The following is a 27905-nucleotide window of genomic DNA, read 5'->3' as shown; positions in this document are numbered from 1 at the left end:
TTACAAACCTTGTTTATTTTTTATTTTTTTCATATGTAGACTAAATATTGACCAGACCTGATTTCCGTCTTGAAAAAAAAAATGTATTAGCGGTAAAAACTGTGAGAATAACCTCTAAAACTGAAAAAAAAAAATCACTTACACAAAAGCAGCTTTAAAGTAATGTCTCTTTGTCTGCAGCCAAGCTCTGTATTATGGGATGTAATTATCCGCTGAACTTCCATTAACGGAACATTTCCTCGACGTACCAATGAGGTATCAGCCACTGATATATTGTGCATACCGAGGCCAGCAGACGGATGCGATCGCCGCGGTGACGGCGAGCCCATTAACGACGACTCCTATCGATATTCATGTTTTATCTTTGCTGTCCGACAAAACAAAATGAATTCTGTCTCCTGCGTTTCCACCAATCTTGTTGAAGGGAGTAAGTGAGGTGATTGAAAGCACGCGCACAGTTACGCAAACCAATCAAATTCATACACGGCCATTTATTAACCGAGTGTGTCTGCAGCTCTGTGTGCAGCCGTCATTATCGATTCAACCAGCTGTCATCTTCCACGGGAAGCGTGCGCGTTCAAATATTAATAATTTGAAAGGCTAACACGTACACACACACACACACACACACACACACACACACACACACACACACACACCTCGTTAAAATAATTTCTGTCTATAAGGACTGAGCTCATGTTGGAAAAAAGAAAAAGACTAAATGTGCCGATGAAGTAAATGAAGCGAGAGTAGTTAAGTATTTGCGTATCGGATCTAAGGCTGCAACTAACTCATTTTTCTATTTGCGATTAACCTGCGAACATATTTTCTTAATTGATCATTCGGTCAGTCAAAGTTTCCAGAGTGCATTTTAAAAAGGTCTCACTTTGTCCAACCAACAATCTAAAACCTCAAAAAATATTCATTCATACAATGATATAAAGGAATAATCAGCAAATTCTTATTTTTAATAACGTTATATATCGATGATATAATTGAGTGATTAACTCACCGACTTCTTCAGGTATTATTCCAACGGTTGGTCCGAACTAAAGCAGACAACTTGTTTGTCATTTCCAAGAACGCAACAAATTCAAAAAAAAATTCAAAAACAACTTTTAATTGTGCAAGAGACTTTGAATTTTCAGATGAATTCAAGCTGTAGTCTTTCAAGACCTCTTTTTACTTCCTGCCTCTGACGGTGTCACCTAAAATAAAAAAATAAAAAAACGAAAACTCTACAAGCTTATCGTCAGTGGAGGTAGAAAGATGGTTGGTGTTGAAATGGAGGAATTTTTGCCGACTCGGGGGGGGGGGGGGGGGCGTCTGATCTGTCAGTTTTGGTCGGACACCATCAGATCAAAGAGTCGACAGGGCGAGAGACCTCAAGATGATCTAATGGAGACGTCGCTTCGCGTTTGACTTTTCTTTTGGAGTGAATTTTGAGAACGTCCCGAATCACAGCTGGCGAAAAAAAAAAAAAAACAACAACTACGTGCAATCAGTCCGAAGGAAATCTGATGGAAACCTCGGTAGCCATGTTTGTTTATCCGTGTCACAGGACATCTCGGAGTCCATCTGTCACATTCTAATGACGCTCGGGGGCCGCTTGCCCTTTTTTTTTTTTTTCACCGAAAGCTCGTGATCGTTTACGCCGTAAAAAAAATAATTTAAAAAAAAAGGTCAAGGAGAGTCATTTTTAGCAACGAGCCCCCATTTGGACAGTTTATCTACACAAAGTAGGTTACTTGTAATTATAACCAACTTTTTTGCTAATTGATCCCATCTGCACCGACCAAAACTGTTGATTTCCCATCTCGACTCCGACCTTAATTTCACCCTGCGATGACGGTCGTGAGGGACGGGCGTTTTTTTTTTTGCTTCTCATTTCTGAGCGAGTTGTAGTTCTTCACGATCTTTACACATCCGACATGTGAGCGGGCGGGCGGGCGGAAGTCGGTCTACTGGACGCTGGAAGTACGGCAGCTTTCGGTTTCAAACGAATCTACTCCTCCGTCAATAAAAACGTGTATTTTAGACGGCACCGGAAACATCAAACCAACGGTCTTGCATCAAAAACACAGTAATCAGGACGTTTGATACAAAAACCTGTCGTGAGAGGTGAGTAAAGAAAAAAAGAAATAGCAGCAAAAAACAAATATTAACCAGGTTGATGTGTCATCGTACTTTATAATGTTCAGGTGAAGTTTAATTATTAATTTTAACTTTTAGTACTTCTGCCTGCACGGTGCGTGTTTGCTTGTAATAAAAAAATAAAAATACCAAAAAAATGCAAGCTCCAGCGTTTTGAGCAGTGTGTGTGTGTGTGTGTGTGTGTGTGTGTGTGTGTGTGTGTGTGTGTGTGTGTGTGTGTGTGTGTGTGGTCTTGCTCTGCCAGCTGATTGTTGCAGTCAGCTTTTGTGCATGTGTGGGTGCGGTGCATCTTAGTCAGCTATTCTGACAGGACACGCGTGTGCATGTTTGTCCCGCGTGCGTGCGCTCGTCTTCGCGGCGACCCACTTCAGTACATCCGCGTATCGGAAACGCCGCGTATTGTTCGAACTTCCGCCGTAAATTTACGGACCTTGAAATAACTTTTCTATCTAATTTTTTGCAAACTCGTCCATTCTGAACCGAATCTAAAAAAAATTAAAAAAAATAAATAAAACTACTTCAGCTGCAGAGGTGACAAGTTTTTTTGACTAAAACTATAAAAAAAAAAAAATTAAATTTTTTAAAAAAGTTAAAGTTTTGAGGTGTATAACATTCAGTATATTCAAAATGCATCCAAGTCCTGTAACCGGAAAACAGGAAAAACATTAAACTCTGTGTCTGAAAAAAAAAAAAAAAAAACCCTGTTCCCGGGGTTAAATCCACCTTTTTTTAGAGCCGAGGTTAGAACCGGGCCACTGTCTGGGTTAGTTGCTCGACATGCATGTCAATGAGGGTCCTCAGGGGAGGAATAGAAGTTTAAAAATACAGGCATGTGTGTGTATGTATGTATGTGTGTGTGTGTGTGTGTGTGTGTGTGTGTGTGTGTGTGTGTGTGTGTCTCGCAGCTAGAGAGGATGGGAGGGACTTAATTGAGCATGAAAGGCAACAGATGACCTCTGGTGCTTCAGCGCTGCCGCCAATCAAACATCTGCCAGCCGGCGGGGGGGGTGGGAGGGCTCAAGGACGGCCGCCGGGCAAAACCCGAAACACCAATAAAAATGCTCCGATTTTCACCTGGGAACACTCACACTAACACTGATAGGGACACCAAGCATTATATATATATATATATATATATATATATGAACAGCGCTACCTCATCCTACTGTACCTTGATATATATATATCAGGGAGGGGAGGAGGGGGGATTCATGCTGTTCATCTCGTCAAGTCGTGTTTGCAGTCAAATTGAACGGTCTGAAGGTTCAAGGTTGAACGTATTTGTCATTTTGGTACCATATCCACATCAACACGCGTACAGTGGAAGGAATTTGCTTTTCTCGGGAAGATAATTATCACATTAAAAAAAATACCTGAACGCACAGTTACAATGCGCAGCTAAAACGTACAGTTCTTCGTTAAATATAACTATTCATCGAGCGGGTTTTGCAACAACAAAAATCTATAAGAGTCCGGTATTATCAGCGCTCCGCAGGTAGTTTGTGTTTACGCAGCCAGAGGCCTTTTTCCTGGTCAGACACTTTTATTAGACTGGCGTAAAACTCGGCCCCGGCACCCAAACACCATCTGCGAGTGCGTCATGGACAACAGCGGCAACCAACAGTAGAACGGGAACGGGAAACCAAACCAAGAAGAAGAGACTAGAAAACCAAGAAAACGGATGGCATTTCTGCTACATGACTGCACCACAGGCCTGTCAATCAAACAGGCAAGCCCCGCCCCCACTACAAAAAAAACCCACAGCTTTTTAAAGCTTACTTTCTAATTCATGACGGGAATTATTTTCAGGTGGACGTCCAGAATAGATGAGAGAAGTTGAATGGGAGTCTTCGGAGCCGGAGGCCTCTTTTTTTTTTGAGCCGACCCCTAGTGGCACTCGGTGGTATTGCGGCTTTAAGGCACTTCTGCATCGGCCCTGATTTCTTCAGAACCAGAAGCTCCGTCCAAAGTTAGACCGTTTTCATTACTAAAAAGAGCATCTCATACAATATTAGTTTTCTTTGTAGGAATCATAAATCAGCAAGTAATAACCATCCTGGTGGAACCGTTACCTCTCTTCTACTGTCTAACAAAAAATAGGAAAACATTTTTTCCCAAATTGTCATACTGTATGCACACGTATTGCTTCTAAGAGGACCCGAGTATAAATAATTCACATTTGAAGCTGTTTAAACTTTCATTAACTGAATATGCGTGAGAGACAAATCCACACACACACACACACACACACACACACAGACACACACACACACACACACACACACACACACACACACACACACACACACACACTGCAGCTGCTGAAGGGACAGCAGGAGCTTCGGTTCACAAAAAACAAAGAACGATCGATCATCAGCATCCTTTTCACGGCTCATCCCCCCCACACACCCCACCCACCCACCCACCCCCGACGTGTTCCGGCAACAAGGAAATATGTGCGCTCGCACCGATTGGTCCCGAGGCTGTGTCAATCAAGCTGAACCAGGCGGCTGATTGGACGACGGAGGGAGGGTTTGATGGTTCATGCAGAGAGCAGATCAATGGTTGCCGTCATGCAGGCTTGTTCACTTGGACCTGGAAGTGTTAGCCTCCAGTACTCTGTCACTGTCTCTCTCTCTCTCTCTCTCTCTCTCTCACACACACACACACACACACACACACACACACACACACACACACACACACACACACGAGAGGAGTCAACAATTCAACAATCCGACCCCCCTTACCCGACTCGTTGTTCTCCGAATCCATCTCGAAGCGGCGGACGGCCTGCCAGGTGGACCTCGACTCCTCCGTCTCTCACTTCCTCTGTGATTCAACTCCCCCCCTCTCTCTCTCTCTCTCTCTCTCCCTCCCTACCTCTCTCTACCCCCCCACCCCCTCACACACTGACACTCATCGCTGACCTTGCAGTGCTTGTGTTTTCCCCTCGCCGGCGGCAGCAGCAGCAGCAGCAGCAGCTCTCAGCTGATGGCTGCAGGTGAAGCTGCAGCTCTGCAGAGTCGAGTCCAAAACAGCTAAAACGTTCAACCCCCCGCTCACCCCCCCCCCCCCTCCTCCCCCAAACCCCCAACCACCGCTCAGTACCGATTCTCCCCGAGTGCCGAGAGGAAAACACATTAAAAACACTCTGTACACACACTGGAGAGCTTGGGGAGGGCGGGTGGGGGGGGGGGGGGGAATTAAAGGTGTTTTAATCATCCTGATTGAAGTGTGATTATGCAGATTTACTGAGAGGGACGGCTGTGGAAGGAATTTATCATTTCAGTATGTGTGTGTGTGTGTGTGGGCCTCTGTGGTTGTATAACAGCTTTTTTTTTTTTTTAATGTGTGTGTGTGTGTGTGTGTGTGTGTGTGCGTGTGCGTGTGCGTGTGTGAGCATTTGTACTTCCATCTTTGCAAGGACTAATTTTAGTTTCAGACCTCGAACACGACGAACATTTTGCAAAGTTTTGTTTTGCAAAAGTGAAGACGAATGAAAAAATTGGAGGATATTTAGAGATTTTTTTTTTTTTACCAGATGTTTTAACGATTAACTGAAAGTTTACGAGGAAGAAGGAGAAGCAGGAGCGTCGAAAGCAAGGATGGGGACTTTCTTTTCGAAAGTATGGACTTTTTTGGGGGGAAGTTAAGTGTTTCTGGAGATCGACGACATTTAAAAAAAAAAAAAAAAAAGAAGAAATAAAACGTGGGAGTTTCCGGACACGCTTCCGTGTTCGTCACGTGTGCTCCGACGACAAAAACACATCACGCAAGAGTCGACCAGAGGAACATGGGACGCCTCACTTTGACTACACATGACGGTCTTTGTGTTTTTTTGTTTTTTTTATGATGATTTAGGCACCAAATAAAACGATACTTGACAACATGAGGTGAAAGGCATTGTGGGAGATGTAGTTACTCTGTGTATCAGCAGCAGGGACGGCAGTTGGTATTGTTATACCAACATTAAAAAAAATAATTTTTGTCTGTAATAAATGAAATTAAAATCCCTGTTTAGAGCCATCGGAGTGTAATTTCGAGACCTTTGTGTACTCCCGGCCGGTGTGAGTGTGATAGTATCGTTTGTTTTAGACGGCGGTGTGTCAACAGTTCAGTGCTTTTGTGTTGTGGACATAAAAGGAGCTCCATAAAGAAACGGTTTTCCCCGTTTGACCCCTGACCTCGGCTCCCTCCCGACACCTTTGGGATGAGCTGGAACGCTGACGGCGAGCCGGACCTCGTCCCCAACATCGTCGGAGGTCACTAACGGGGAGCGAGAACGCCCACGGCGGGGCGGGTTCAACATCCGGCCGAAACGAGAAGACCAGCGGTTGTTGGGAGCGGCACGTCAACGCTTCGGTCATCCGCAAAACACTTAAACAAGCAACACTTAAAAGGCCACTTTCTGCTGTGTGTTTTCGGGATTTTCTGACGTACGTTTATGGTTGTGAGAGAAACGTGGTAAACTCCGTGGTTGTCAGGCAGAAATGGTCGTCTAAGATTACACCGTGAGAATTCATAAAAAGGCCACATTTTTTAGTTTTGGTGACCAAAGACGGCCTGCAGCAAAATTCAAAGGGCGTCAGACATTTAGGACCAAGTCCTGACAGTTTGACCACTGCGGCGACCAACATCTACCTCCCAACCAGTCAACCAACCAACCAACCAGTCAACCAACCACCCAACCAACCAACCAGCCAGTCAACCAATCAACCTCCCTTCCAACCAACCAACTAACTAGCCAACCTACCAATCAACTAACCAACCTCCCTCCCTCCCAACCAACCAACCATCCAACCAGACAATCCAACGACTTGATCTCCAACAGCTTGACACAGATTAAGACCGAGATTTTTTTTTTTTTCCCGACTCATCTCGCACATTGCGACATGCAATAAAATTAAAGGCAGCTTAACGTGTGCGTCCAAATATTTTCGACCATGAAATGTATAAACTTCAGTATCTTTAATGTCTCAGTTTTACTGCAACGTGAGAAATCAACATTTTTAACAACATTAGGTTTTCTAAAGGACATATTTCTGAGTCATGTTTTTGTAATTTGAAACGCTGTCTGATATACAAAAAGCACCGAACAACGTGAGTGACATATCGCCTGTGGTTTGATCTGCAAAATTAGGAGACATTATTCCCATAAAAGTCTTTAATTTAGCCCACCGGGAGAGCCGAACCGTCTCGTGTTTCAACATCAAAGTCTTCCACTTTAATTCTGCGATTCTGTACATGTGAATTTGCATAGAAATACTTTGGATGTTAATCCACATTGAGGAAAACATGAAAGTACCGGCTGCTATTTTTTTCCCGCTCAGCCATTTAACAATTCTGGTGGCGTTTTGCTGCCTCTCGACACCTGTCTGAAGTCGATAGAGGCGAACATCCGACTATGAAAAAGGCCAGAAGAAAAGTGTCAAAAAATAAATCAAAAAAATCCTCCTCGACAAGCTGAGCGTCGCACAACAAGCGAGAGACAAGGAGATAAAAAAAATAATAAAAAAAAAAGTTTAAAAGACGCAGAGCGGCGGAGGAAAAACAAGATGGGAGCCGCGTCTCCTTTGAAGTTATATTTAGGTTCCCCCTCCGAAATCCTCCTTTGCAGAACAAAACCGTCTTCGGCTACAAATCACGGCCGACGACCGAAGGGAGGAACCGTCCCAAGAGCGCAGGAACCACTTAGCCGGCGTGAGCATGAATCTTTTTTTCTTTTTTAAACCAGCACAGGTTCGACTTTTGATTCTCCCCTCGCATCGTAAAAACGTCCCACCTGGGACACAGATGCATGCTGGGGGACGAGGTTCACAGCAGGTGGTCCACATCCGTTTAGCTGCTTTTTTTGTTTTGTTTTGTTTTAACAACAAACTGGAAATGTAACGCTCCTCCAACGCAGGTAAAAAAAAAAAAAAAAAAGTGTAAAGCAAATGGAAATAAAACCTGGAAGTGATCGTACTTAATGTGTTGAGCGTGGTGAAGAGGAGGTGAAAAGATAAACGCACACGTTTTAACAACGTAACGACCCGCTACTGAACCAAAACCTGTTTTCTAGGACCATTTGTAGATTGTATCTTCCATGTTTTTGTTTTTTTCTGGGCACAGACTTGTTTCCCATTTTTATTTCTTTAAAGTATAAAAACTAAAAAAAAAAAAAAATTAACAATAGCTCGCAAAAAATTTGAAAACAGTCAGCAGCTGGACTTCGTACGCATCGAACGGCTGCGAGTGATCGATGCGATCGGACGTTCACGTCGATTTTACATTAATAAATCAAATGGGAAAACGAACTATTTCAATAATTAAGTCGTCGTTTTTTTTGGTGCGTTTTCACAAGTCGCTCCGGACGAAATGTGACGTTCAAGGGGCTGCTGGGGGGAAAAAAACAACGACCCCGACTAAAGAAAATAAATAAATCTAGTTCCAGAAAATGTCACTTTTTTTAAGACGAGTTCTACAACAACAACAAAAACTAAAAAAAACATGAAGATCCCAGCAGGAATCCATCCACCCGTCCGTTTATCTCCACTTATCTCACCATGTGCTTTATCTGACTGTTCATTCAGCCGAACGGTGACAGCAGCAGCGGCGGGTTTGTCCTACATAATGACTTAATTGAGGTGGTTAACACTTTGAGGGTAATGAGAGCCTCCAGACCACAACAGACGCCGAAATGGAGCGCACACACACACAGGAGGAAAAAATAATCCGTGTCGATTTTTTTTAAAAAAACCTCAAAAGACTTCACTTTTCGACTGCAGCAGCTTCGAGCCTGAATGAGCATTAACTTAAAAGTAATCCAAAAATAAAAATAAAAAAAAAAAGGAAAATCAAGTCATCTTACATTTCCATGACAACCACTTGAAATATCCAGCAGGCGAGGAAAACCGTGTGATGTGATAAAAAGCTCCAGATTCTAGTGTTTTTTTTTTTAAGGTGCTTCCTATACTTAGGGATGGGACATGATTTTTCAAATATTCAAATAGTTGTTACTATATTTTAAAAAAATGAGGAGGTGGGACTATCGTTCTTCCTTATTTCCCTTTTCTTTTCTTTTTTTTTTTTTACTGGCGCCTGGTTGTAATGCATCACTCCTGTCAGAAGGTGGCGGTAATTTGGCATAAAAGCCGCCATTTAAACAACATCAGAAGAAGAACAACTCGCTACCAAGTCTCCGAAGCTGTTGTTGGTTATTCTGCCGTCCTATCGTTTCCACATTGCTACCTTTTCTGTACGAAATAATGAATACCAGTCTCCGAAGCTGCGCAGGTAAAACTCGGGCTTTTGCGCGAAACGCCCGGCCCGAAGCGGATACGTCAACGATGTCGCGAAAAATGCCAATTAGGCGGCTTTAGCCGTTTTAACCCCCCGTTGAGAATATTTGTCAGCAGCGGTTCTGCCGTCTACCAGTCCACGTCGCCGACATATGCAAACACACACACAACATCCATCCAGGGATCGATGTTCAAGGCGTCACATTGCCGCTAATGCAATCAGCAGTTTACCACCGGGAGTAATTACAGAGCCGACCGCCGGGCCGGCAGGGATGCAGAGTCCTCCAGGCTGCCGACGCCGTCTGAAACACCGCCACCAAAAAAAAATAAAAAAAAAAAAAATAAAAAGAAACAACAAGTATGTCTGGAGGGAGTTTTTTTTTTTTTTTAAGTGTCTTTTGTTTTTGTTTTTAAAAGGAGAGAAACGCTCTCCAGTAAACATCAGCTGGTTACCTTCCCGAGCAGCTGCTGCTGGAGGAGTAGAAGAAGAAATGAGGGGGTTGAAGAGGGGGGGCCCAAAGTTTTCAACTTTCCCAAAATAGAAAACACACACACACACACACACACACACACACACACACACACACACACACACACAGGGTTTTCTAATGCCCCATGCCGTCCCTTTATTTATGCAACAGTCTACTGGGCACACGTCCAGGATTAAAGACTGTTGAAGTCGGGACAGAGAGCGAAGGAGGACACGGAAAAAAAAAAAAAAAAAAATGGGTATGTTTCAGATTTTTTTTTTTAGTCTAATAAAAAAATTGCCGAACACCCCCTGAATGCATCACAACAGTTTGACATCTTCATGCATCTTCAGTAGGAACAGAAACGCTGCATCAGAACTGCTCCCAGGTTTACTTCGATTGCACACTAATCTGTTAATTAATCAATCAGTCTTTTAAAATATCAGCACAACATAACATATAATTATTTTTTTTAAGAGCGTAAAAGGGATTAAAAACACCCACCGCCTCGCATGACCCTCTGTTGCCACCACCCTGCTGCATGCCGTCTACTTACTGCCTGCTTATAATTAGAAAGAAATTGGGGTGTTTTGAAGTATTAACAGCAAATTAATCTAAATATTTTCAAATACTACAAAAAAAAAAAGAAGAAGTTACAAATTGGCACAATATGATTGGTCGGCGCCAACCAGGTCATAGTAACATAAACAAGAAGCTTTAAAAACTGTCAGGCAACGAAATCAATATCAAGACTTGATATTTTCAGCTCTGGCGCAACAGCTGGTGGAATTTATCAGGCTGAGAACGATGAGCTGACTAACTGCTGCTCATCCTTTTCATGATCGATTATAACCATTTAAACTCTTGATTTATTGCAAAGAAAACGCAAATAACGTATTGATCGAGCTTCTCAAATGCACGTTTGCGTTGACGTCTCACTGTAAATTAAATGTCTTGGAATTTCTTGGACTGGAGGTCAACGTGGGCTCAGAGAGGAACTATAACCAACGTGACTAAAATTTAAAATTAATGTGCAACTATTTTTATAATTCTCAAATCATAAAGCTAATAAAGGAAAAAAAAAACACTGCTTTTGGTTAATATCATTGTAAAATGAACATTTTTGAGTTTTTAGATGAACATTTGATTAATTAGGATACCGCAAGTGACAAAGCTGTAAATTCCACACTCAAACAGGAACACTTGAACGCACCGTAGCACATTTTTTTTTTCTCAACTTCCATCCGCGTGCCGTTTATAATTAGCCCAAAACAGTGACATTGAACGCAACACTTCCGACTGTATGGTTATTTCTTCGACATGTCAACACACACACACACACACATATCTTACCGGCTGGCATTGCTGGTGTTTAGTGTACCGCAGTCCTCCCCCCCCACCACCACCACCTCCTCCTCCTCCTCCACCTCCTCCTTCCCACCTCCTCCTCCTCCGTGGCTGAGCACCGATTGATCCGCGGGGTGAGTTTAGTTTAGTTAGCCTCCATGTAGCTGCTCCGGCTTTTCACCAGGCGACGACTGAAAAAAAAACACAAAAACAAAAATCACCTGTTTGTGGTTTCACACGAGCGGAGGGAGAGGTGGAGGTAGGGGGGGGGGGAGCCCCTTTTTTTTTTTTTTTTTTTTTTTTTTTTTTTTTTAAGCTGACAGCCCCTGTCCAAAAAAAAAAAACAACAACAACACAAAAACCCTGAGTTTTCCGAGGGGGGAGGAATTAGCCCTGAAGAATGATAAAGTCTGAACACCGCGACGGCTTTAAGGACAACTGACACGCAGAGAAAGAGACGTTCCGGTACGTGACGGCGGAAGAACCGGTGGACATACCTGCAGGTACACGGCGAGCAGGATCCGTGAACTCCTTCACGTTACTACAGTGCTTCCTGCTTTACGGTGACAGACAACGCGGAAGTGTAGTGTAGCATAGATACCCCCCCCTCCCCCTCTCCCTCCTCCTCCTCCCCCCCCCAAAAAAAAGAAAAGAAAAAAAAAAAAAAACTCCGCCTGCGCGCGCTGCTTCCAACGTATGCCGCGCGTGCTCGCGACAGCGAGGAAATGGGGTGGGGGGGGGGGGGGGGGGCGGTTAATTATAGCCGCCCGCTGCAACACCACCCTGGTGGTGGTGGTGGTGGAGGGGGAGGTGGAGGGGGGGTTTCCTGCGGCAACATCACACAGTATTTTAAAATGCATCCATTAGTTTACCGTCTTCATGTGATAAAGAAAAACACACGTGCAGGGTCGGATTATTATTATTATTATTTTTTTTTTTAAATGTTAAACTTTTGTTGCTATGACAACCCACCCCTAAACCAGGAAGTTTCGTCATTTTACACGGACGCTCAGCATCCAATCACCAGCTAATGACATGAAAATGTATCGTCACAGTTTACTTTTTTTTTTTTTTTTTTTTTGATAGACTAATGGCACTTCGGACGCTATGCCCCGCCCACTTATAAAAAATGTCTATCAAAGCAGACCCCCCCCTCCCCCTCACCCTACCCCCCCCCCCCCAAAAAAAAAAAAAAAACAATAAAAAACAGCTGGTTTGAGACCCATTATCTATTAAATGATGGAATTATTATTCCATCAGAACCACTCAGCTAAAATGAGACAAATGATCTAACGACGCCATAATGACTTCTGGAAAACAACCATTGATGCGAGAAGTCGAAGCTTTAATTTGGAGTCGACCGGAGCTAAAAAAGGTTTCGTAGGTTTTAGCATCATCCATTAACGATTAATGATTCACGAGAGAAATAAATCGTCAGAGATATTGATAATGGAAATAAAGTTCAACCTACGACGGAATAAAACGACCTTTGCCTCAGTTTTTTTCTGCATGCTGCTTATCTGACATACAGATTAAAAAAAAAAAAAAGTAAATGGTAGCAATGCTGATTAAAGGAGACTTTATAACAAATGAGCGCCATGTAAAGTAAAATAACTTATGTATTAATACTAAATATGGATTCATAGTCCGTCCAGAGGAGAAGGGACGTGAGCGGGAAGATGGAGGACGTGTCGTTAATCATATTTTGTCGGCATGATATTGCTTTTGGGGAGGTCGCCCGCTTATCCAGCTTTATACATATGCCTCATATATTTTAAATATAATTTTAAATATTTATATATATTTTTTAATATGGAGATCTCATTAGTTAGTTTCCACATGCACGACTGCAAATGTCCCCGTTATTCGCGAGGACGTAGCCGTCCGTCTCGCATTCGGTCGGCGATCCGACGCTCAAAGCCGCGCACGCCAAACGTGTACGATGCTTTTAATCTTATTAGAGCCGCTGCCCGACTTCATCGTCACGCGAGTGTACGAGCGGTCGAGCGTAAAACGGAAAGAGTCGCTGACGACGCTACACGCCAAAAAAAATGACCGCAAAACTTTGTTTACATTTTTTTTTTTTTTTAAACTCTAATTACCCAGAAAACATCTCTCCCAGCTGATGTGTGTGTGTGTGAAAGTGTGTGTGTGAAAGTGTGTGGCGATTGTGCTTTTTTTCTTTTTTTTTTTAAGCTCTTAAGGACCTTTGCTGCGACCGTCCAACGGGACTTAAAAGGTGATTAAAGGGCTTTGGTGGCCCTTCGCAGATGGTCGGGTGCCAAGCGTCTGTTTTTAAAAGTCAAATGAGTGACATCGGGCCACGCCCTTACTCCTCCCCCCCTCCCCTCCCAACCCGAGCCAGAGTCCCCCCCCCAAAAAAAAAAAAAAAATACAAAATAAATAATGAATTTGTATGAAAAAGATCCTGTCTGTGTAATTACTCTAATGCAGGAGAGATGAACCACATGTGGGGTGGATCTGATCACGCTGGCTTAAAATAAAGCTGTGGGGGGGGGGGGGGGGGGCTGTGATTACTGTCCCAACATCAACAGATTTAACCGATTTAGCGGCGACGCTTCGCCGTCAACCGTTAAACAGGAAAAAAGAGGCTCTTTTTTTTTTTTTTTTTGCTTTTCTGTTGTTTTTTTTTGTAGGTAATATTATTAAAGCAAGAAGGTGTTTCACTCAGACTAATGTGACGTGGGGTTTTTTTTTACCGTTGGGGCTTAACACACGGAGGGCTAAAACATTTCAACCAATGGGAGTCCAGTACGGGAAGCGAAAGACGGTCGTTTGATGATTTAATGATTTTTTTTTTTTTTTTTTTTGCCCGATCAATTTTTCTGAAAATAACCTTGCTAATGTAAAACCCTTCTCAGACAGGAAGTGGTTGAAGCCGCGTGAGAGACACCGAACGCATGCGAGCCGACAGTTTTATATAAAGCGTAAGATTCTCTCTCTGTCACGCAGAAACTTGTGATTTACCAATTTCATTATCTTGTTCATTTTATGCACATATATGGTGTCGATCCGGTATCGCGGCAAAGCGTGAAATAGACACGCCTGTCCGCTATAAAACTTTGTTTCCAAACCCCAACCGAGTTCTTACGTAGTACCACACGTCGGAGCTAAAAGTTAACTTTTCCCGTAAATCACGTGATTGCTAAGCGTGCCTTATGTTTCCTTTTACGTCCACTGCAGGAAAACGTGTAACTTTCACGCCTCGACAGCCCAAAAGCGTGGCTATCTTAACGTTTTGCCGTACCGGACCGGCGTGTCTATTTCACGCTAAGCCGAATCGTAGTTTAATAACTCACCATTTATTGGCACTGAACATTGGAATATATCAATAAAATGAATGATCTCATGCCAGATACCAATGATTCAAATAGACAATGTACTCTGGTGGCACTAATTAAACCACAGCAGGAGAAGACGGTCCGGTAAGATGACGTCATTCAAAGAATCAAACCTATAAAAATAAAAAAACAACAACAACGAAGGAATCGTGATGGAAATACGACATTTCTGTTAGTTTCAATCGAGTTGTTTTTTTACACAGATTAACAGAAAGGATTCTCACAATTATTCCCAAATGAGTGCAGTCATGGTTAAATTATGATGTGAAAAAACTTTTACTTATCACTTCGGCCGTTGTGATAGAAACACAGATTTTAGAGGACACCACGAACAGTCAACTCGAGTCATATTTTTACAACGAGAGAGAAGAAATCTTTGAATATCACACAATCCGATGCCCGTATTAAGTAGGAAGCGCCATAAATACAGAGAAGAAGAAAAGGCTCCCCCCACCACCACCACCACCCCGCGCTGAGTCATCACTTTGACGTTTGAGAGTGAAATCGGCTCCGAGTGGACGCTGCCGAGTCCACCGAGGGGAAACTATTCACCGATCTTTTCATTTTCAGTTAATCAGAGGCGGCGTCGTGCGCGCTCGGATCCTCGCCGCGATATCGACAGGTGCAATCAGCTCACCGGCGAAAGTCAATGAAACCTGAAAGCGGTCACGTTTTTTTCTCATTAGCCGGAAGATGGCTGCCGATTGTCTGGCGTGCTGAGACGGAAACACGAGTTTCAGCCGTCGATGAGCAGATTTCTTTTTTAGTTTTTTTTTCCTGCGCTTTTGGGATCAAAGTCGATATTTGATGCTGAAATTATTCTCAGGTTTTTTTTTCTTTTTTACACCAAAGGTTTGTAGGACTCTGAAAGAGCGTCGAGAAAATTAAACTTGAGGGGCATCATACTTCTTCTGGATGGATGGATGGATGGATGGATGGATGGCTGGATGGATGGATGGATGGCTGGATGGATGGATGGATGGATGAATGGATGGATGGATGGCTGGATGGATGGATGGATGGATGGATGAATGGATGGATGGATGGATGGATGGGTGCTTTATTCATATTTGTTGTTTATTTCTAGCTGTCCTTCTTCAATTGTTTCTCAACTATGTGTGTCACTACTCACGCCGCCCGACTCTCTTTCGTTGGAACGATTGTCAGAAATATTTCACCGTTATTTTAACAATATTGCATCTCCGTGACGATCGGCCTTTCACAGTGTCTGTGAATAATTCAAACAAATTTTCACTTCCAAATGAACTACTCCTGAGAGACCATTACCTCGGCCCTCGCTCCGTATTGCGGCCAAAGTGGGGAAAGATAATATTGTATATAATAATGGATGTAGACTGAAGCCGAGTGCCAAATACCACCGAGGGCCACTAGGGGCTGGCACCCACAAAATACCTCCCATTTAAAAAGCATCAGTTTCTCCCTTGAAATACAATTAGAGCTTCATGGATCATTATTCAAACTGCGCGGAGATTCCTGGTGATGATTTGTGATTAAAATTCACAGGAAAAAAAAATAAGAAAAATCTCTTTCAACTGAAGGAAGAAAAAGCATTTTTTTGGGGGCACTTTAGAGGCGTTGAGAGATTTTTTAGAAAATTGTCCTTTCAATCCACCTCCGGTCTGATGAGACGTCTCGGTGAAAGCCAAATAAATCAGAGATGTTTGGGAAAGAAGAAAAAACAACAACTCCTTTTTACACTCTTGTGAAAGAGAGACAAATCTATGAGCGTCAAAGTTCCTTCATTCTTATTTTATGTTCAAACACTTTCCACATGCAGAGCTTTTAAAAAAAACAACAACACACACTTCCCACCGCAACGCAAAACACTTTGATGTTTAATTGTGGAAAAAAAAAAAAAAAAAAACTCCTGACATGAAAAGGAAATAGGAGACTTTGTATTTTATGGCACGTAACATGTAATCAGTCTGCCTCCGCACAAACACTCATACAATCCTGAACCGCGGTGTCGTTGAGGTGAAAAGGGCTGTCGAAAGCCTGGTTTTTTTGTGGGGTTTTTTTGCACATGCCGGGAGGGGGCGGGAGGGGTGGGGGGGCTGCGTTGACGTGGAAACAAGACACCCGCGGCTAGCGCGCAGCGGAGTCATAAAAAGGAAGCGACCGCTGGGGTTTGACCTCCAGCGAAACGTCTGGCAACCGTCGGATCAACGTTGTCCGACAACCATCCCCCAGAGGGAGGGGGGGGGGGGGACAAGTCAACCATACCCTACATGCAATCAGTTGTGTTTTGTCACCTGTTCATAAAAGCTGACATACAGCTGACAGCTTCCAACATCCAGCAGCCAATCAAATCGGGAGACGTCTCCATCCATAATAATAATAATAATAAACAACTTTATTTGTAAAGCACTTTTTTAAACTCCAGTTAGCAAAATTAGCTGCTTGTTAGTTTTTTTTTTTTTTGTTTTTTTTTTATCAGCCGGTCGTCAGACCGCCGATTGTCGAGTTCTGCTGTGACGTTTCCGAGGTCGTCCGAGGGGAAAAACCGACGGCCTCGACTGTGGCGCGACGGCACTCGGGCTTCTCCGAACTTCGACAACGCGGGCCGCTCACGACACCTTGAAAATAAACAACGTTTTCCTCTCGACAACAACAACAACAACAACGACGACGACGACGACGATCGTCAAATCTCGGCTCTCTGCGACTTTTCCCCCGAAAATGACGTTGAATCAAGAAAAGGTCGGCAGGCCAAACTTCAGTATTACTCCTACTTGGAGGGGACCTGAGAACCTGAGAACCACATATTTCTTTCGTCTGTTTCTTTTGTGTGTGTCTCACCTTGCCAGAGACACATACAGCACTTTTTTTATATGAAAGTTTTGAAAGTGTGACTTTTTTCTGAAAGAATTTGGGCTCCTGAGGAGTTTTTTTTCTTCTTTTTTTTTTAGCTCCTCTCCTTTGATCGAGATTTTTCTCAGTTCAAAAACAGCGCGGTCAGTCTCTCGCCTTTCCCCTCCTGCGACTTCCCTCGAGGTTTTTCATATTCGGCTGGATTTTTAAGAGGCGCCAGACGTCGGCCGCCGAGCTTTGTCTGGACTCGACCCGGCAAACCAGTGGATCGACTCTAGTCGAAACGCTCACTTTAAAGATTGCGGTCGCGCCCGGTTCTCGTGAATAGAAGAGCGAGAGGAAGGGCAGGGCAGCTAAAACACAAAGGGCGTCTTTTGTAATATGTAATGACACCTGTCTGTCACTCATCGTCTCTGTGTGAAGGATTTATGCTTGTTGTCGTATCCTGTGTGTCTCTTTCTTCCATTTTTTTCTTTTTTTTTTTTGAGGCTGCAACCGACTCCTATTTTCACAATTAATAATAGTTTGTCGCAAAATAGTACAGAACCCCAAGATACAAATTTTTACAATCAATTATGACGTTAAAAGCAGCAAATTGCCTCCGCTGAGGAGGCAGAATAAGGAAATATTTGGCAATTCTTCTTTCCTACAATTTTATATTATTATATTCACATCCAAGTTTATTGGAATTCAAACCAATACATTTAAATTCAAATTATCCTTCAGAATTCTGAATAATTTTTTTTTAAATTGTAATTATTTATTTATTATCAAATAACAATTTTAATGCAGTTATTCAAATTAAAAAAAAATATATGTACATATAAACAATTCAAAATTCAGCCTCGTGACATATTTTCATGTATCTGTCTCATGAGGTAAATTATTTAAGGAGGTATTCTGCAGACCGACTAATCCTAAAAAACTAAAAACTGACTTTAGGTCAAACACGTTTGATAACTTTAGATAAACAGACCGACACAGTAAACGAACCCTGATTTCTCACCTTAGAGGGCAGAGTTGAGCTGCCGTCGGGCTGCTGTAACTCAGTTCTCTCAGCCAGTCGAGTCTCCGCTGTCTTTGTATTGGAAGTAGGACAAAAAAAAGCCCCCCCCCCAAAAAAAATAAATACCAAATAAAAGGCAAACATGTAAACCGAGAGCATCAAAACATCATGAAGACCAAACGATAGCAGATAGAAATGCTTCATGTTATTTTTCAGCTTTAGAAATCAGCTGCATGACTGTAAAAAGAAATGCATGTTAACTATACATGTCGTATGTATTTGTGCATATTACTTTAGACTTTTGAAGTTATAGCCATCATTTTAGAAAATGACGGGGAGGGAGGGGGGGATTGTGTAATTTTTTTTTTAACTTCCTGTTTTTTAACTTCCTGTTTTTTAACTTCCTGTTGTTTGGCCCATTTTGTTTTCTCACCAAACATCCTTCTGAACAGAGCTGAAAAAAAAAACAATCAATGAAAAAGAAATGAACTTTATTAGCCTTTCTTTTTTTTTTTTTTTCTAAGTTCCAGCTTCTAAAACAAAAATGTTCCACGTTTTCGGTGAAATTGTTTTGACAGCTGATCAGAAAGAATAAAAAAAAAGATCTGTCGGTTGAATTTTTTTGTCGCCATCCTGCTCTGAAATGCCAACAGCTTTAAAATGTTACAGGTAAAAACAACTGGTACCGACAATGTTAGACGTTTGTTTTGAGGCAATATTTGTCAGAAATACAGAAATCCCCTTTGTTTTAGTTTTTTTTAAGGAAAGACACGTACCTCAGAAGTTACCGTATCAAGCTACGATCGTACAGCGAGGAAAGACGTTAGCATTCCTAAAATCCTAAACAAACGTGGACACCTGCGTTACCTTAAATCACAGCACCATCAAATATAGTAAAAAAAAAAAAAATTAAAAGAAAACACTGAAATAACGTGTGGGAGAATTATTATTATTATTTTTTTTATTGATTTTGTATTTCTTGAGACGAGTTGAATGGGAGTCCACGGGGTCGGAGGCCATCCTCTAGTGGCGTTCGGTGGTATCGCAGCTTAAGGCACATTTCTCCACATCATTTTTTCAGTCTATTTTAATTTTTTTTACATCCAGTCCATCCTCTTTCTAAAAAAAAACAGGAAAAACACAACTACTACTTAGTTTCAGGTCATTAAACACTAATTACGAATATAACCGTTCACTTCCACTGATTGATCCCCACCAAAATCGTCCTTTTAAAGGGGAGATTGTTCCGAAAATAAAATCCTTGAGACGGTTGCCACCGCACATCTGTGTCGCGCTGCAGCTCCCTTCGTACGTGTTGACATTATGAGAGCAGTCTGACGAGTCCGTCGACACCAAAGATTCTCCGGGACGACGCCGTCTGCTCTCCTCACACGCCTCATGTGGATTTCTTTGTCGTTTGTATTTTGAGACATGTCAAAAAAAAAAAAAAAAAAAAAGAAATCAATAAGGTGGTTTTTTTGTTTGTTTTTTTACCCCCCCCCCCACTCTCCGTTTCTCTTCTGAATTCCTTGTTTTTTGTTGTTGTTGGTATTTCCTGTCGAACCGTCTGCAAGCCGGCGCTAAGAAGCCCTTTTGATTTCCCATCTCTGAGCCAGTTGACATTTATTTCACAAACACTTGACATTTGGAAATGGGCTCCCTGTGCGAGCGCTGTGTGCGCACACTTGTAAACCCCCCTCCACACACACACACACACACACACACACACACACCATTAGCAGCCTTTTGTGGCGAGCAGCTGGACTTGTCTGGAGTCTGACTCGGTTTGGACCTAAATCGACGGAGGTTTTTTTTCAGCTACCGAGCTCGACTCCCCGCCGGAGACTCCGGCGCCTTTTCGCTCGCCCGATAAATCAACAACTCGGGATCAATTCTGTCCCAACACACAGTTCTAACGCAGTTCAGAACAGTTTACTTTTTCTTTGCGTGACTTTTTTAAGACACTTGGAAAAAAAAACAAAAAAACCCGCCCTTTTAAACGTGTAAATTAAACAGAATACTTCTGTGTTTATCGCAGCCGAACAGTCGCATTACTCTGATGGAGTTTAAATTGTACAATAAAAAAAAAAAAGAACTTGATGCAGATTTAAAATAGCAGGATTTTAGACGTATGATTCTTTATAAGCCAACAAAGGAACTGAATCAATACAAATAAAAATAAAATATTGCTCTTAGCAGTTTAAGAAAAGAATTAGAAGAAGATTTGAGCCTTTTGTAAAAAAATAAAACTCAAAATGCGATGAATATTTTGAGTTTTCTCAGAAGTGGTATTTTATTTTTAGGGAACGGTGGATTACACACAACTTCTGTTACAAATACACCATAGTAGGTCATAGTTGGCCTTTCATCCATCTGATTGGAAACCCGGCGATACTACGTCCCGCCCACCGATAGTCCCGTAACCTGACTGCACCGCGGGGCCTGTCAATCAAGAGACCCCCCCAAAAAACACGGCTTTTTCAGGGGATTATTTGTAGCTGGATGGACAGAAAACTAATAAGAAGGAGCAGACTTTAGCAAAACAACAACGGGATAAGTGGTGGAGAAATTTGATTGACTTAGATTTTCACCAGAGAAGTTGAATGGGAGTCTATGGAGGTTTTTTTGGAAGCCGACCTCTGGTGGCCCTCGGTGGTACTGCAGCTTAAGAAACTTCCGCATTGACCCCATTTTTCAGACCTGGAGGCTACGAACACTTTTATATACAGTCAATGGGGTCAGATCAAACAACTGATGGGGAAAACAGGCCCTAGATTTAGAGGAAGAAGTGGTTCATCATCATGAGACAGGTCTACAATTTTTTTTTTTTAACTTATTTCCATCAAAATCCATCCTTTATAAACACCAAAGAGTTCTTTGGGGATCTTCGACACGAATTCATCCCCGAAGAAACTACCTGAGTGTTCACAGCGGCGGAGTCGAGACGGCCGAGGAACGACGCGAGATTCATCATCGGTGCAGTCATCGGCCGTACAGAGCGCATATGATGTGCTACACACACACACACACACACACACACACACACACACACACACACACACACACACACACACACAGTGCATCGGCTCGTCACTGATCTCACTGTAAACAACCTGCCTTTCCACTAGCCGCCCTGACACCTGCGTCACCACGGCGACCCGCTGCCCCTTCTTGCTTCATCATCCTCTTTTTTTTTTTTTTTTTTTTTTGCCGAATCTGTGCATTCCTCCGGTCGCCGCGCCGCCCTTCTCCCACAATTCTCCTTGTTTTTCCCTGTTGTCGTTGTTGTTGTTGTTGTTGTTGTTGCACGTGCACGCCGAGCACTCCCGTCTGTGGGTCGGCTGCCCCCCCGGGGCCGGCCTCAGCGCCGCTGTCAACACCACCACCACCACCACCAGCAGCAGCAGCACCACCAGCAGCCCCCCCGCCTTCCCCCGACACACACACACACACACACACACACACACACACACACACAACATTACACTTCTCCACAACGGTTGAGCCGCCACGCGCCATCTGCTCCCATCAGGAGGGGGTGATTGATGCACCGCCTGTGTAAAAGCTACAGGGATGACTCATCGACTCCCCACCGCCACGCACGGTGCAGTGAGAAGGTGTGTGTGTGTGTGTGTGTGTGTGTGTGTGTGTGTGTGTGTGTGTGTGTGTGTGTGTTGTTTAAGAAATACTTTCTCCTGCTCCTTCCATATGTCACTTCACAGCTTCTCCACCTAATTAAAGCGTAAAGGTTTGAACTTTTTGTTGTTGTCTCGGTAACCAATCATTGATTGATCTCCACCCTCTTTTTTTTTTGTGTTTTGTTTTTTTCCAATCTTTGCGGAGAAGGATTCATGCTGCAAGCGGGATAATGAGCCCCTAAAACGCACCTCAGACGCTTTGAAGAACGACTCGAAGACCTGACTTCAACAATAGCCTATATGCTACATACTGTAGGTTACGTGTCCCTGTACAATTAAACATGACATAAATATTGGATTCTAATAAATGATTCGTTAACATCACTTTAATGTTGCAGCATGAGGTAATTTTAATGACTTCAAAATACTCTTGTGTACCTGAATTTATAATATATATATATACATATATATATATATACATTTATATATATACATAAATCAAGCAGGGATAAAGGGGATGATGACTTTGACTTTGGAATAAAGAACATAGTGGAAGGTCAGCAGGTCGCCACGGCGACCCCGGAGTTCTCCCACCGAGATGACATCACAGTTGGTTCTCGATGACATCACGATAGAGTTGATGACAAACCAATGTTGACGTTCCGTATCCGTTTGTCTTGAGAATCACTGAGATCAGAATTAGTTGAACGTCCGAACAGAGCAGAAGATTTCGCCGAAGATCCGACGAACCGTAAAGATGTTTGGCTCTTCGCAACCAAAGGTGGGTTTCACAGATCTGACGCGACATTTTTTTCCGTCGATTTTTCTGCTTTTCACGTGAACTCGTGAAATAAAACGGTCGACGGTAAACGAACTTTCATCGAGTCAAATATTTGCGATTTTTTTTTTTTTTCTGACAGCATCTTTTGAAGAAACGTTCAATTTTCATGTCAATACTGAAACGGTTGTTGTTTTGTTCCGAACAGAAAACACGAGTTAAAACCGGGATGGCAGAAAACCAGACGCCCTCCGACCCTCGGAGGAGGTACGCTCACGCAAAACTTTTATTTTAACGATGTCGAGCTTTAATTTCATCTTCGTGATTTATTGCTTTTGTTTTTTTTCCTTTGGGTGACTTTAATCAAACAAAACAAAAAGTTGTTTAGAGTTTCATTGTTTGGTTTCCATCATCAAACCTTTATGCAAGTTAATGCAAGTTAATATCAAAGTCTCACACTTGTGACTGGAAAACAGGTTTTTTTCCAGTAGTTTAGATTTTCTAATAAATTAATTTATATATATATATATATATATATATATATATAAATATTCATGTTTGAGTATCAATAATTTAGTGTGTAAATGTATAAATACATTGTTTTGCGCAGCACATTTTGGATTTTTATGCTCATCGTTAATGATTTGTTGGTGTCTAAAAATGATGACACAGCAGAAAATAAATCTTTTCTTCGTCAACAGTTACCCGGACGACCTCGCTGCCACCACAGCTCCGATCTCAGCGACACCAGCTGGGAAATCAAAGACCAGTTGCATGAAATCCATCTTTGGTTTCTTCGTGGTATGTTTGGCCCAAAGTGTCACAGATTCACAGTTGTTGTCTGCAGCATTAATATTTCAACTTTCTTTTGTTTTAAATGACAATTTTCTGATAATATTATTTCTCTTTTTACTCGACAGAAGAAGAAAGCTGAGGAGAAGCTGACAGCTTCACAGGAAAAGTAGGAAACTACATCCTGAATATATTTAGTAGTTTCTACACTCATGTTGTTTGCATTTAGATTTTTTTTTTTTAAGATTTTTTTCCTGATAAAATAAACTGGAAATGACCAAAACGTTATGGTTGATCTTCACCTCAGGATAAAGCAACTCAACGTGTTTCTCTTCGTCAACAGCAACGCCGCCTCAAACGCTAAGAAACCAACCAAACCGGCCAAGAAGAAGACGTCCTGGTGGCCTTTTAAAATGTGCACGGTACGTTTGACAGGAAGAGCCGGTGTAATCACATGTTGACGAACGAGGACCGAACGAAAACACTTCGGCGACGACTGAGAAATGTCGGATGTTCTATTCCGTCGTTATTGAACTGCGATTCGTCTCCAACAGGATTGTTGTCCGGTCGTTCCAGCGAGCGAAGAAATAAAGACGGACTCCTCGTATCCTGCAGAAAGGTAACGACTCTCATTCGACTCGGTGGAAGTCGACGAATCGTCATCGTGCAAATTCTTCGGTTCGACGTTTAGTCTGATTTTTTTCGTAGCGAACGGCTTCTGAAAAATCGTCCTTTTCACGTCACTTAACCTGCGTGTCTTTCTGCGTTTGTTTTTGCGTCTCAGATGCCCCGTGTACTTGTTCGCTACCAGCTCCGTCGAAGACAAGGTGAGACAAAAACTGGACAACCGGAAACGGGGCAAGGACAAGGACAAACTGGACAGACAGGAACCGTCCACTTCGGTCCCGAAGCTGAAGAAGGCGGTGACGTTCAAACCAGAGCTGGCGGAGACCTTCCACATGTCAGACGACCCGTCGTCATCAGACTGCTTCAACTACGATGTCATCAACATGCATCTACTGATCGAGAACCTGCTGAATGACTTGCCGAGCAAGTAAGAGAAAAACTGCCTCTGTATTTTCCGATCTTCCAAATCTCACTCTCCGACTTTAAAGGTCCAGTTCGTATAATTACAACAATCGAACTTTGACTTGAAAATGACGTTTGATGTTTGTCAGCAGATTCGAATTTAAGATGTTGTTTTTTTTTCACGACCGACCAACGAACAGCATTTTGTGTTTGCGTTAAAGCTCGTGAGTTTTTTTTCTGAATAACTTTCAGCTTTGCAGGGAAACGTACATGAAACTCTTGACGTGCTCACTGACCGTGTGTTTGTGCGTTTTTGATCTCTTTCCGCAGAAACAAACGAAAATGCTTCAGATCCAGTAACGATGCGAACGCCGTCAGAAGCGACCGCTTCGGGTGAGTACGAGACGTCAACCTGTCAAATGGAAATATCAGCTCTCGTCTGTGATTGGTCGGCGAACCAAGTGACGATGTTGACGTGCGTTCTGACTCGTTTTCTTTGGTTTTGTGCGTCAAGGTTTCCCAACGTCGGCATGACTTGCTACATGAACTCCACACTGCAGAGCCTCCTGGTCCTGGAGGACTTCGTCGGGAGCGTCGGCCGTACAGAACCCGTCTGGGGTCGACACCCCTCCGCTCAGCTGCTGAGGTACGGACCCCCCCCTCCCCTCCAAACCCCCGAGGTCGAAAAAGAAAGATCGGATTTAGATTCTCTTTCCTTCCTGCAGACGACTGGCCGACATCAAGGACTGTCACACCTCGACGGACCTCATGAGAAAGAGACGCTGCCTGCGTTCCTTCAAGGACGCCGTCGCCCTCGCCGCTCCCGACTTCAGGGACTGGGATCAGAAAGTGAGTCGGCCGCTCCTCCGTTCGCTCGTTTTAACCTCCTCCCGATGTGTTTTTGCGTTCAACGTTTTAAACTCCTCTTTGTGGGGTTTTTTTTCTGCGCGTTTCAGGACGCCCACGAGTTCCTCACCGCGGTCCTCGACCAGATCCGGACTCTGTCTCCCGTCCTGCGGGAGGCTGCCTCTTCATCTGGTAGAACCTACACCTGCCCGGTGGCGGACCACCTGCTGTTCACGATGGAGAACACCAGGACGTGCAAGAGGTGACGTCACACAGTTCAACACCGTCCACCTGTCAGTCCCTCCAGGACTAGTTTACGCAAATTTAAGCAGTTTTCACCATATTTGCAGGAGCTTGCAATTTTTATTTTAAGTTCACCCGGTTTTTCCGTAAGTAAAATGTCGTCAGCAGAATCAGTGCTGAAATTTTGAAGGCATTTCTGATGCAATGTTTTGTAAAGTTTTGTTACTTTTTTTTGGTCTTTTTTTCTTTCAGTAAAAGATTAAATAAAAGATTAAAACTTAAATATTTCTGGAAAGTGCAGCACAATAACTATCACAGGAACTGATTTCATATCATTGTTTATCAGGGAGTGGTTTAAAAAAAAAGAAATCGCGTATTTTTTTTTCACTTTTTCGAATTCACGCAATTTTACTGCATATTACATCGTAATTTTTTAGAAAATCCACCTCAAACATCAAACGTTTTTGATAGAAACAATCATGAAAAAAACTCAAAACACAAAATCACTAAATTCAGCTAAAAGTTTATCTCCAATTAATGTTCAGATGTGGCGTCCAATCAAAGACAACGGAAGAGTTCACCAACTTGTCTCTGGACCTGGTTTGTAGAGGGTCCATCGACGCCATGCTGCAAAAGTACCTGATGGTGAGTTCCACCAGATCTCGATCGGTCGCAGCGACACTGATTTTGAAGCCTCACGACACACACACACACACACACACACACACACACACACACACACACACACGTCCTTTGTGTGTCCATGTTGTGCTTGTGCTGGTTCCTCATGTCCAGTCTGTTGTCTCTTTGCTGTCCTGCAGGGGGACGACTTGGAGTTCCACTGCAGCTGCGGCGGGAAGAAGTCGAGTCGGAGATCGGCCTTCGCAACTCTGCCTAAGTGAGTGACATCAGCGGTTCCCAAACCGTGGTTCGCGGACCCCCCCGTCGGCGGCGGTTCCAAACATTCATTAACCGTCTCCACCTTGTTTCTCTCTCTGGACGCCGTGAATCCAAACCGGTTGTTCTCATCTCGTCCCGCAGAGTCCTCGTCCTACACCTCAAACGTTTCTACGTCACTCGGTGTTTCCGGCTGAAGAAGCTGAAGGACTCGGTGCGGCTGCAGAGGGACATCGTGGTGACGTCCACACAGGTAGAGACAGCTCAGCGGGGACGTCCCCGTGAGACAGGAAACACTGTTGTGTGTGTGTGCTGCTTGTTTCGTTGTGTGCTTGTGATGCTAACTGTCATGAACTTGGTTCTCAGGGCGGCGCCTGCTACAGTCTTGTCAGCATCATCAGCCATTACGGCGGCACACTAAGAGGTAAAACCAAAACAGACCACACTCCTAAAAAAGAATGAATCCAGTTTGATTATTTCACGTGAAAGGGAGAAGAACACTTGATATAAAAGGTGTTGATGGTTCCTGACAAACTGAATCACTGTTTTCTTGCCTCACTTCAACCTTCGCGAGTCTAAACATATGAACCGTGATCTCTCCTGTCAGGACACTACATCAGTGACGGCGTCCATCTGGACAATTGTCCAGACAACAAGGCCGACCGCTGGCTCACCTTCGATGACTCGGCGGTTTCAGAGACCGACGGCCTGACTGTTTGCAAGCAGAGGAAGAAGTCGGCCTACATCCTGTTCTACCAGAAACACGTGAGCAGACCACGCCGTCACGACGTCCTGAACCGCTGAGGTCCAGAAAGCAGAACCGAGTCGTAACCCTGTTTTGTCTTCTTCGTTCTCAGGACTAGAACTGAGAAGGGGGCCACCAGAACCAGAACCCCTCACATCCCCCCTCCACCACAGAGCCCGGTTCCTCCCGAGGCCACAGTCAGCCCACATGTCATCAGCAGGGACGTCACCACGTCCGCCGCAGGTTTGGTGTCTCGCCCCCCCCCCCTCTGACTCCTCCTCCACTCTCTGACTCCTCCCCCCCCCTCTGACTCCTCCTCCTCTCCCTTCTAACCTCCCCCTGGTAACCATCAGGTTTTCAGGTAATCTTGACCCATGACCCCCATGTTTGTTTATTTGTTTGTTTTTCTGTTTGTGTGGTTTTTTTTGTTTGTCTGTTTGTTGGCTGTCTTGTCATGTCTACTATCTCTATTCTGTCCTTTTC

The 27905-nt window shown here is 43.4% G+C and overlaps 1 protein-coding gene across 3 annotated transcripts in view; it reads right to left on the bottom strand.

The window, feature by feature from the left end:
• efr3a (EFR3 homolog A (S. cerevisiae)) overlaps positions 1–11305 on the bottom strand; it is a 90782-nt gene extending 79477 nt beyond the window's left edge. For 2 of the 3 annotated variants that reach the window (XM_069170178.1, XM_069170179.1), the window contains exon 1: positions 4905–4971. In XM_069170178.1, coding sequence (XP_069026279.1) covers positions 4905–4929 — 25 coding nt within the window. In that variant the 5' untranslated portion in view covers positions 4930–4971. Of the gene's footprint in view, positions 1–4904; positions 4972–11260 lie in introns of those variants that run through there. The other variant, XM_069170180.1, reaches the window with a different exon arrangement.
• Between the last annotated feature and the right edge of the window lie 16600 nt (positions 11306–27905).

This window comes from Embiotoca jacksoni, unplaced genomic scaffold (assembly GCF_022577435.1).
Source record: "Embiotoca jacksoni isolate LCO1_2020_lvr unplaced genomic scaffold, fEmbJac1.0.p SCAF_48, whole genome shotgun sequence".
Lineage (NCBI taxonomy): Eukaryota > Metazoa > Chordata > Actinopteri > Embiotocidae > Embiotoca > Embiotoca jacksoni.
Note: the sequence above shows the minus strand (reverse complement) of the source record. Positions and strands in the feature narration are given on the sequence as shown.